Source organism: Notolepis coatsorum (assembly GCF_963971535.1).
Source record: "Notolepis coatsorum genome assembly, chromosome: 5".
NCBI classification, from domain to species: domain Eukaryota; kingdom Metazoa; phylum Chordata; class Actinopteri; order Aulopiformes; family Paralepididae; genus Notolepis; species Notolepis coatsorum.
This window is the reverse complement of record NC_140169.1, coordinates 66,147,135-66,159,656: the sequence shown is the minus strand read 5'-3', so window position 1 is coordinate 66,159,656 and position 12,522 is coordinate 66,147,135. Positions and strand designations below refer to the sequence as shown.

Here is a 12,522-nt window from a genome sequence, read left to right as displayed (position 1 = left end):
TCCTCCTCCTCCTCCTCCTCCTCCTCCCGGGGTCACTGCAGGGAGCCACGGGGAGCAGTGTACTGGCTCATGTTAGGCAGGCCATGCATTATGCAGCAGCTTAGGCCAGTGCGCCGGATCTCCATGTCCTCCGCTACAGTCCACCTGTCACTGCTCTGGTCATAGCGCTCCACGTTGGAGATGGTGGTGAAGCCATTGGAGAAGCCTCCGACCACGAAGAGCAGGTCGTCCAGCACCCCGATGCCAAAGGATCTGCGGGGGGTGAGCATGGCGGGCAGGGCGCGCCAGGAGTCAGTCAAGGGGCTATAGGCCTCCGCGCTACGCAGGTAGTTTTCACCGTCAAACTCTCCCACCTGAGGACAGGACACATGAGAGGAATGTTTTAGTATGTGGTTAAGGCAGGCAGGCAGGCAGACAGATACTGTATTAATCCACTTAGGGAAATGAGGGCATCACAGCAGCATTGCAAGTCAAATGATATATATCTATAAAAATATCTAGTATAAAGCATTTGTCTCTGTGTGCACCTACCACATAGACTTGTCCTCCGTATGCAGTGACTCCCACTCCTCTACGCCTGCTGCTCATGGGGGCGATCAGAGTCCACTGGTCGGTGTCTGGGCTGTAGCACTCAGCTGTGAGCAGACGCTCCGCCCCATTGAAGCCACCACAGATGTAAACCTGTAATAAGAAAGAATATTCTAATTTAGTTTATATATTCCATTTTATTTCATTGTACTTTAATTGTCTTGTCTGTTAATGTTGATGCACCAAAGGACCAAGACAAAATCCTTGTATGTGCAGCGGACTTGATGAAGACATTTCTGATTCTTAATGATACCAACCTTGCCGTGGAGGGCTGCTGCCCCGGTGTGGCTCCTGTGCTCCAGCATGGGTGAGATCAGTGTCCACTGGTTGGTTTCAGGCTCGTAGCGCTCTGCGGTGTTCAGATGCGCATGTCCGTCGAACCCTCCAATGGCGTAGATACAGTCGTCCAACGCGACCACGCTGACGTGACTGCGGCGTGAGTGCATGGGAGCCGCCTGCAGCCAGCTGCGAGTGACGGGGTTGAACCTGCGCACACTGCTGAGATCCTCTACGCCGTCCCAGCCACCGACGCAGTAGACCAGACTGTGGAGATAAGCGGTGCCGTGGAAGGCCCGGGGACTCTCCGCCTCAACGCTCACGTCCATCCATCCACCGGCTCGGATATCGTAAGCCTCCATGCCATTGGTCGGGATGCCGCCACTCCGGCCTCCGATGGCCAATAGGACCTCCTGGGGCAGGCGTGGGTGGGTCAGGGGGTTTGGGAGCCTGTCGGAGCCAGGGGGGTTCAGGATGCTGAGGATGAGGGGCCTGCAGTCCTGGCTGTCCCTCACCACAGGGTTGTTCTGGACGTTGCTCCTGAAGTAGTCAGGCCTTATCAAGCCCATGCGAACCTGGGAAGAGACAAGCAGACAGCGGGTACAACTTCGGTTGTAGACGGTTTCTGTTGCTAGGGAACAGTTTGGACCCAAATGTTTGAGAACCACTGTACTAGGGAACCTAGTGTTGTTTTAATGTAATGCACAGTAATACAATTAGTTACCTTGGGCAGCAGCAAAGGGATGTGTGTTTTACGCTCCTCACGGGAGTGGTCGATCCAACGGAGGACGGCCTCGAACACCGTCTCCTCGCTCTTCACGTTCAGATCATCCCTCTCGATGATGTCCACCAGTTGCTGCAGGGACAGCTCCACAAACTCCTGTGAGACGTGCAACATCTCCTCAAAGTGGCACACGATGAAGAGATAGGCCTTGCGCATCAGGTCAGGGCAGTAGTAGATGTCCGCAAACCTCCAGATGCCAACACAGTTTTCCAGAGACAGCTGGCCCTCTAGGAAGTAACAGCACGCTCCTACTATGCCAGTGACGAGAAGCTGGTCTGCAGCCACCAGAAGCTCTTCCACATTCTCTGCTGTCACCGGCACAAAGCGTGTGTAGGCGTACTCTATGATGAGCTTCATCATACCCGGGGACACCCCAGGGATAGTGTAGACTGGTTTCTCTGAGTCGCTCCAGCGAGTGAAGAGGGTTCTGTGGGATGCAGAGCATAGAGATATCTGATCAGTAAGCAACATTCTATCCTGTGTACTAATATATATTCACTGTAGAAGTATAGGGTCTTAGCACAGTAGAATTATAGTATCTGTTTACAGTAGAAGTACAGTATAGTATCTGTTTACAGTAGAAGTACAGTATAGTATCTGTTTACAGTAAAAGTACAGTATGGTATTTGTTTACTTACCAAGCTAACCTGAACCAAGCTAACCTGAACCAAGATAAACGTACCTGAAATAGTCGCTGCAGCCACACAGGATTGCCTTGTGGGCATTAAACTCAGTGCTGATTTGATTTGATTTTTATTTAGTACATACAATTTATACAAAAGTATAAAAACAAGGGGTACAAGGATAACATGTGAAAGTCTGTCGACTTGTTTCCAACATGGTCCCAAGAAGAATACAATAAATCACAAAGAAAGAGTTAAGAAGATAAGATAAATACAACAAGTAGATAAAATAGACAACACAATTTTCTGAAAGAGCCTCATTACAGCATGTCATGTTCCTGTTCTTCAAGAGTGGTGGCCAAGCACCCACTACAACCTATTGTTGCAGATGTCGCTTCACACCCCTCTTGAAGACAGCAATAGTGGGGGAGTTTTGGATGGCCCTGGGCAGAGAGTTCCACAGCCGGCAGGCTGTAGACAGAAAGCCATTCTGTGAATAGGAACCCTTTCTAGGCTCATAAACTGAGAGCTGTCCAGACCGTAACCGTCTTCCGTGGACCTGGCCACGCTGTTGACTTTAATAACCACATCACAGAACCTTCCCTCCATGTGGTTTTCCAGCGACAGCTGGTCCTCTAGGAAGTCACAGCACGCTCCTACTATGCCAGTGATGAACCAAGCTAAACTGAATCAAGATAAACGTACAGTACCTGAAATAGTCGCTGCAGCCACACAGGATGGCCTTGTGGGCCTTAAACTCAGTGCTGTTGACTTTAATAACCACATCACAGAACCTTCCCTCCAGACGCAGTTCATTAAGGATTGTACCGGACATTGTTTCCTTTTCCATGTGGGGATTTTAAAATGGTATCTACAGAATATATTCAAGCTTACAGACAAGTAGCCGGAAATAACAAGTGAGATCTTCACTTGTCTTCTGAGATCTGAGATCTTCTGAGAGAATTGTTGAATAGATACACAAATGTTCTAGAATGTTTGATTATGACATCATACTGTGACATCACAAATGTTCTAGAATGTTGATTATGACATCATACTGTGACATCACAAATGTTCTAGAATGTTTGATTATGACATCATACTGTGACATCACAACGGAAGATGTTTGAGGTTCATTTGAATCATTTAAATAATATGTTGACATTAAAAAAGAACAAATAAAATGATAAAAAAAACTACATAAAACAATGATACAAATTATAATCAAATATTTAAGTAAAATGTATAGAAATAAAGAAAAATAAGACAATGAAATAAAGATAATAATTCATTTAAAAGCTATTTTAAAAAGGTAAGTTTTGAGCAGTGCCAACCGAGTCTGCTGTCCTAATGACCTGTCGGATATAATACAGAATATACAGACTTGTGGTCTGTAGGGTAAGCACTTATTCCCTCCGCCCTGAACATTTATGGCGATGTATGGGCCTTTTAAGTCAGTGATAAAAGTGTCTTTCAAGGATAAGTGAGCTCCTGCACTGATTATTATAGTTCAATATTCAATATTTGATCACCAAAACCCCCCAAAAAGCATAAAAAGGCCCCTCCCTGCCCAAAAAGGCCCCCCAAATATAGCACAGGCCTAGTGCCCTTTTCAGCCTTTGAGCACCTGCCCCTCTAAAGTCCTGTGCACGGCCCTGCGTGCATGTGTGTGTGTATATGTGTGTGTGTGTGTGTATATATATATGTGCGTGTGTGTGTGTATATGTGTGTGTATATATGTGCGTGTGTGTATGTGTGTGTTTGTATATATGTGCGTGTGTATATATGTGCGTGTGTCTTCACATTTGAACACATTTTTTTTTATTTAAAATTTTTGACATGACACAAAACTTGACACACAAACATTAACACTTTAACTGCCGGAGGTTAAATTCATGATATACCATCCGTTGCCAGCTCTATTTAACATGGAGAAGTTCCCCTTCTTTGCAGGGCTATAACTTTTTAAATTCTATTGCTAGATTGCCATTATTAGGGCCCATTCAAGGTCCTATATGTATTGTTCATTGTGTAGCAACGTTAAACTTTTTCATTCACATATTGATACTAAAATATGGTCTAAAGTATAAGTATGTTTTCATCTCTTTCTGCAGCTTTCTCCAGAACGTGATTTATAGCCCCAAATGCATTATATTGATGATGAAATACAGTTTGATAGCAATCGGCGCGATATAAAAAATTCCAACTGGACGTACTTCTGGAAGTTACTACACGTCATCTGATGTTGACCGGATGGGCGAGGGGGCGTTTATAATTCCGTGGGCAGCGTTATACCATTCATCTAATGTGGGTCAAATGTTCATCATAGCAGTTAGTATCGAACACGGTAATATTACACGCTAAAACTCACCCCAGTCTCCTCGGGCCGTTGGGCGATCAGCGTGGAGGAGACAGTTTTCCATTATGGGATGTCGAAATACCCGGTCCATTTCCAGGTTGTATAATAGTATATACGTCCAAATCATGTTGTTTATCGAGTTATTGGCAACGGATCGCTATGTATTGTGTCGAGCTCGAGTCCCGGGACCTATAGCGAGTGCCCGGAAGTAATATGGGTGATCATCCACATGACTTCATCCACATGACTTCCTGTTGGGCGATCTGCCGATCGGCCACCAGATGGCGCTCTTGAACCGCTAGAGGATTGAGAGGAGATCAGAACTGTGTGTGAAGGCTGCAGAGGGGAAATATGATTCCGATCACAGATTTTTGAAATATTGATATCAAAGACGAGTTACGGCGTCCTAGGCAACTTGAGCATGGCTAGGAAAGACGCCTAAACATGTTTCCAGTAAACAGTAAATATCCACAATAAATCACAGGACTATGCAGTGCAAGAGTGCATTGTTATTGAATAAGGGAGTATGATTATGCCATTTATGTGGGTTAGAATATTTTTTTTGTGTTTCACGCCATATCCGGATCGCATGAGTAATTATGGGGCCAAATTTCCGTTCGCATTGCTTAATTGGTAATTTAGTGTATACTATGTCCTTCAGTCTATGTGGAGCTACTATATTTTCTTCTAAATTTCTCCAGGATACTAATGCTTGGGGATCAAACCATGTTGTCAATGGTCTTAAAGTGTACGCCTTAAAATAGTGGAAAAAATCTGGAAATGCCATACCACCATCTGCTTTGTTTCTCTGTGCGGTGGATCTTTTTATACGTGGTGGTTTGTTCCATCTTAACTATTGATACTCGGGCCTGTACTGTGTTTTTAAGTTTTGACCACCTGTCAAAATCATTTGTGAACCTATCTTGGACTCTTGTATAATTATACTTCACCGTTTGGCATATAGTAGGGAATATTTCAACTCCAAGACATCTAAAGTGTTCTACCATTGGTATATTTTCTGGAAGGAAGGTAGCCTTCGCAGTGACATTAAGTGGAAGGAAGGCCGACTTTGGCCAGTTTATCCTAAATCCTGATAGATTGCCAAAATCATCAATCAGCTTGAGAAGATGAGGCAGTGAGGTGGTAGGGTTTTGCATGAACAATATTACGCCGTCCGCATATAAACTAATATGATGCTGTGTGCCCTTAATTGAGATTGGCTCTATGGATTGGGATTGTCTTATATACTGTGCTAAAGGCTCTAAGGATAGAGCAAATAGTCCGGGACTAAGAGGACAACCCTGTCTGGACGAGCGCGACACAGGAAAGAGTGTGGAGGTGAATTTACCTGTTATAATCATGGCCGATGGCTCTTTGTATAGTACTTTTATCATATTAATGAATCCGTTTCCTAACCCCATCCTTCCGAGTACTGCCCATAAATAAGACCATTCCAACCTATCAAAGGCCTTCATCGCATCCAAGGATAATACAGCTGTAGGAGGCACGGCATCCTTGCTGGCGTCTAACACATGTAGTAACCGTCTAATATTATCCGTGATCAGGCGGCCTCTTATGTAGCCAGTCTGATCAGGATGAACTAAAGATGTCATATGCTTTTGAAGTCTGATGGCTAGTACCTTAGCATACAGCTTGATATCGGTTCCGAGGAGGCTTAAGGGTCTATAACTACCACAATCGGTGGGGTCTTTGTCTTTTTTAAGGAGGACAGATATGAGTGCAATATTGACGTTCCTATGGAAATTCCCCTCTTCGATTGAGTATAAAATCATATCAAGTAATAGGGGTCCAATTACATCCCAACATGAGAGGTACAGTTCTGGAGGGATACCATCCCATCCAGGAGCCTTACCACTTTGCATTTCAGATATAGCCTCCCTAAGTTCCTCTAGTGTAATAGGTGTATCTAACTGTTTAGCGTCTTCAAGAGGAGAATAGCGACGAGTAAATCGTTTCCAGCTCTACCAATTTGGAAGAACGATTCTTGCGAAGGTTGGAGGCAAAGACCGTAGTGTTATCCTTGATGAAACCCTTTACCGACATCCTTAACATTCTGGGGTCCTGTACCGAACCCGCATTACTCTGCAGGAATTTAATAAGTTCAACTTTGAATTGTATAATGTATTCATTGTTTTTCAGCAGTGTCGAGTTAAATCGCCATCTTGGGGCTCGGGATGACAGTCTACCAAATGAGCCCTTCAGGAGTATATAGCTGTGATCTAATAGTGCATTGGGTACCAATTCCACGTCATAGCTATCAAATAGTCTAGGGGATGCAAAAACATAATCTATTCTGGAAAATGTCCTGTGTCTTGCAGAGCGAAAAGAGTACTCTCGGGCCGTTGGGTTGAGTAATCGCCATAGATCATTTACACCTGTATTCTTGGCCCAATCCTTTAGTGCATTAGATGCATGTTTCTGATAATTGGAAATGGTGGGATTAGATTTATCAATCAAGGGATCCCAAATGGCATTAAAATCCGCGCCAATTATAAATGAATACTCAGGAAGTTCCAACATTGCTCTAGTGAGTGTAGCGTAGAAGTTAGCGTCGTAAAGATTAGGGGCATAAGCCGCTACCAACGCGATTTTCCTGTTACTGTATTCTATTTTAGCAATGGTTACTCGACCATCTGCATCAGACCATACGTCCAACAATTTAATATTCAACTTCCGTTTCGCGACTATAGCAACCCCACGGGATCTCGTTCCAAAAGATGAGTAGCTAATGTTATGATATATTTTGTCCGCCAGCTTTACATTGTCAGCCACTAAAAAGTGCGTTTCGCTTAAAAGAGCCACATCAACCTGTTTGCTTTTCATCAGTGTAAGCACGCTTTTGCGTTTAGATTCAAGATTCAAGATTCAAGATTCAAGAGTTTTAATTGTCACGGCATACAGGTATACAATGAAATGCGGCTGGTCTTGCCCGCGACGATGTGCAATACAGTGGTACAACATATAATAGAATCCAATAAAAATACAGTGGTACAACATATTAATAGAATCCAATAAAACAGTGCAATAAACAGGTACATGGTGTGCCATCTCGGTATCTGTACATTAGTATTTACAGAGCATATAGGACATGCTAGTTAGCTTTAGTAGTGCAATACACTGTTCCTAATGTTATACTACTTTAAGTGGCCTTTCCTCTGGCCATAAGTGTGCGTGTGTGTGTCATGAGTGTTAAAGTGGCTGCTAGTGTGTGAGCGTGCTCAGCGTGCGTGTCGTGTATGTACTTGTGTGTGGATAGTTCAGTTTCTGTGTCTCTCAATGTTCATTGTTCAAGGCTCTGATGGCCTGGGGGAAGAAGCTTAGCCTAAGCCTCTCCGTCTTAGTCTCTAGAATTCGCAGGCGTCTGCCTGACCTCAGCAGCTGGAACAGGCTGTTATTGGGGTGGTGGGGGTCTTTCATTATCCTGCAGGCTCTGGATTTGCACCTCTTGTTGTATAGAGCCTGCAGGGGAGGTAGCGCAATACCCGTGGTACGCTCGGCTGAGCGCACCACTCTCTGTAGGGCCTTCTTGTCCTGTGCCGTGCTGTTCCCATACCAGGCAGTGATGTTTCCGGTCAAGATGCTCTCTACAGCTCCTGAGTAGAAGGACTGGAGTATCTTCCCCGATACTCTGAACTTCCTTAACTGTCTCAGGTGGTAGAGGCGCTGCTTCGCTTTCTTTACTACTGTGTTTATGTGTGTTGACCATGTCAGGTCCTCTGAGATGTGGACCCCCAGGTACTTGAAGCTGCTCACCCTGTCCACGGTAGCCCCGTTAATCCTCAGTGGTGTGTGTGTCTCCCGCTGTCCTCTCCTATAATCCTATAATCCACGATCAGCTCCTTGGTTTTACCAATGTTCAGGAGCAGGCTGTTGTCCTGGCACCAACGTTCCAGTACCTCAACCTCCTCCCGGTAGGCCTTCTCGTCGTTGTCCGAGATCAGCCCCACCACCACCGTGTCGTCGGCGAACTTCACAATGGAGTTGGAGCTGAACTTGGCCACACAGTCGTGTGTGTAGAGTGAGTACAGCAGGGGGCTTAGAACACAGCCCTGGGGGGACCCAATGCTCAGGGTGATGGTGTTGGAGGTCTGACCCCCCACCCTGACCGCCTGGGGTCTTTCACTCAGAAAGTCCAGTACCCAGGCGCTCAGGGCGGAGCTCAGGCCTAGCTCGATCAGCTTGTCCACCAGTCTGGTGGGGACTATGGTGTTGAACGCTGAGCTGTAGTCAATGAACAACAGTCTCACATAGCCCCCCTTCTGACGGTCAAGGTGGGAGAGAGTGCTGTGCAGTACCTGGGAGACCGCGTCATCAGTGGACCTGTTTGTCCTGTATGCAAATTGCATAGGGTCCATATCACTGGGGAGAGAGGCACAAATGTGGTCCTTGACCAGCCTCTCGAAACATTTCATGACCACAGAGGTGAGTGCCACCGGTCTGTAATCATTTGGACATGTTGGGGAGGGTTTCTTCGGTACAGGGATGATGGTAGACATCTTGAAGCAGGCAGGGACTACTGACTCCACCAGGGATTGATTAAATATGGCGGTGAACACCGGGGCAAGCTGGTTTGCACAGGACTTTTATGTTGTTTGTTTAGTCCCCCAGTATTCCAAATCATTATATTCAAACTAGCCATAATCTAAACATGTTGCTGTATTCTTGTGTGCAATTCATCTGGAGTACCAATTCACAATAGATATATATCCAATTATTGAGGTCCTGTTGAGAGCCGAGCTTGAGAATGATAACAAACATATAAAAAACCCATACATATAATCCCCTATTCCCCTTTCCCTCCCTCCCTTACACGACCAGTCAGCCCAGAATGAGCCATTTATCCTTAACTTTCCTATGCAAATTGCCATAGGATCTAAAACTCTTGATTTTTTAAAAATTTATTTAAAAATTTAAATTTAAAAAAGGAGATATGTAAAAAACATAAAAATGTAAATATGCCTCAAATATCATAGTATATTCACTTAAACCTTATACGAACATGTATAAGTTAAAACACACCGAAGAATAAAAGAGATGTATTGAACTAAATTAGAGAAACCTCAAAGAGTAGAGAACATTTGCTTAAATCTTAAAATAACTTTGCCAAGCTTAAACACCTAGATGAAAAGGAAGGTTTTAAATACGTGTATGCAGTTCGTCCCCCAAACAGGGGTGGGCAGTATTCCGCTGTAAAGGCTGTTGTTCTTCCGGATATGATCATTGTGTATGGTCACAAATTGTTGTTTATGTTCCAGGGCATTCAGAGCATTATTATTCCAGAATATTCCAATATGACTCCTCACATGACTTGCATAAAACCCATAAATCTAGTGGGCCCAAACAGCGAACCTTTACAAAAATACAGTATCTAGCGTCACATATTAACCTATTTATACATCAAGGTTATCAACATTTATTTGACGCCGTTTTTGGTGTTCAAGTTATAACGAAGTAATAAAAAAATATATATGAATAAGACTTAGCCTCCTCCGCGTAGTGGGTCCACCATGTAATCCTCGGCGTCTTCAGGCGAGGAGAGCTGGACCCTCTTTCCATTTTTATCCATGATGGAAAGTTTCGCAGGGTAGCGTAGTGTGGGTTTGAATTTTTTCTCAAAAAGATGAGACATCACTGATTTGTAACGGGCTCGTAGAGTTACAGCCTTGCGGCAGTAATCCTCGTAGAAAAACACTGGTTTCCCGTTGTGTTGCAGAATACCCCTCTTCTTTCGTGCAGCCCGGATAATCGTATCTCTTATTCCAACTTGACGTAGGCTAGCAATAATCACCCTCGGTTTATTGTTGTTGTCGTCTCGGGTGCCAATTCTGTAGCGCTGATCCACTATAGGTGGTGTAGAGAGGATATCTGGTCCTAGAATTTGAGCTAACACTGTCGCGACCGAGTCGTGAGTGCAGTTCACTGATTCATCCAGTCCCACTATACGGATATTAAATCTACGGGAATGACGTTCGATTTTGAATATCTTAGCCGTTAGCTTCTCGTTGTTGTCATCTATCTTATCCGCTAGCTTCTCGTTGACATCTTCTATCTTCTCCGTTAGATTCACGATGCAGTCATGTAAAGCCCCATCGTCCCTAACGAATCTCAGCGTGTGTTCGACCAAGGGGGTGCGACTGCTTGGCGAACGATACCCGCGCGCACGCGCAGCCGGCCCGCGCGATTTTTTTTGACCTTTATTGATTATTTTAGCGTTTTTACAGTGCCCTAACCCCTAATTTTTTATTTTATTTAGGTAGTACAGCAGCACACACACACACTCACACACACAGCACTACGGGGGATCATTTTTAACTGACTTGAAAAATGGAGGCTCTAATTATTATTATTCATAGAGACTCTCGGTCTCGAGCAATAATAATTATTACAGCCTCCATTTTTCGTGACGAAAAATATACCAGACTATAGATATCAATTTTCCCGAAATAACGCTACCTGCCTCGACAAAATCCGTGCATTGGTTATCCAGATACATTAATTATCATCTCAGAATAAGTGGCTTTGTACAAGCGTTACAATCTATCGCGCGGGGCATTCTGCTGCTGCTGCTTGGCCGCGCGTTAACCCTTTCACTGCCACACTACAGAAGGTTCGCCTTATAATGTGACATGATTACTACTATAAAATGAATGTATTGTAAACAAAACATAATAGAATTCAGATTTGTTTCTCACAATTATTATAATTTTATTAAAATTTTTTTTTTTTTTTTTTTTTTTTTTTTTAAAGCAATTTCACCCCCGGCCACCAGGGGGTGCAATGCACCCCCTGCACCCCCATAAACTCCGCCCATGAGTCTCCGGCAACTAAGGACGAGCGCTCTCATCTCTCTCTCTCTCTCTCATCTCTCTCTCTCTCATCTCTCTCTCTCTCAATCTCTCTCTCTCTCATCTCTCTCTCTCTCATCTCTCTCTCTCTCATCTCTCTCTCTCTCATCTCTCTCTCATCTCTCTCTCATCTCTCTCTCTCTCTCTCTCTCTCTCTCTCTCTCTCTCTCTCTCTCTCTCTCTCTCTCTCTCTCTCTCTCTCCTCTCTCTCTCTCTCTCTCTCTCTCTCTCTCTCTCTCTCTCTCTCTCTCTCTCTCTCTCTCTCTCTCTCTCTCTCTCTCTCTCTCTCTCTCTCTCCCCAAAAAAATTTAAACTCCCACTCTCTCGAGGGCCCCTTACACCCCCCTTCAGCGCACGTTCAATTAGGTCCGATTTATTTATTTACTGTATATTTAAAGGAAACTAACACCGAAGAGAGTAATAAAATGTACGGTGTTGGGGGGATTACTCCTCTTTATTCTCGTGCCTTTGATAATACGGCATGGAGCTGATTGATTAGTTTTTCAGGAAGCTTATGTCAGAAGAACCTAATCCGTCTCTTGGATTGTGCCAAGCCTTGTAAGGTTTTTCGCTTCGCCACTTTATCACGGACGGCGAATTACAGAGCTGCTGGCCTGTGATAAGGTCCTCGGCTCATTCACAGCCACCTCCCCCCCCCCCCCCCAACACCCCACCCCTCGACACCCCCCTCTGGACAATAAAAAAAAAACTGTTTATATTCTTTACATCAACCTCTCACAGGATTTGACTTGTAACAGAAAGAAAGAGAGAAGGGAACTTAACCCTTCATACATACATACATACATACATACATACACATACATACATACATACATACATACATACATACATACATACATACATACATACATACATACATACATACATACATACATACACACACGTACATACACACACACACACACACACACACACACACACACACACACACACACACACCAGAGAAATTATACAGGCTGTCGAGTGAAATAATACATTCGTAAGGAAGATGGCGGCCTGGCCGGC

At 44.4% G+C, this 12,522-nt stretch overlaps 1 protein-coding gene across 1 annotated transcript in view; it reads right to left on the bottom strand.

The window, feature by feature from the left end:
* Window positions 1-339: 339 nt before the first annotated feature.
* LOC311228228 (kelch-like protein 10) overlaps window positions 340-12,522 on the bottom strand; it is a gene marked incomplete at both ends in the record, with an annotated part of 15,747 nt that continues 3,564 nt past the window's right edge. Inside the window, 4 exons of the mRNA XM_084314137.1 lie at window positions 340-353; window positions 528-681; window positions 846-1,301; window positions 1,646-2,075. Of these exons, the coding sequence (XP_084170263.1) occupies window positions 340-353; window positions 528-681; window positions 846-1,301; window positions 1,646-2,075 (1,054 nt within the window). The remainder of the gene's footprint in view (window positions 354-527; window positions 682-845; window positions 1,302-1,645; window positions 2,076-12,522) is intronic.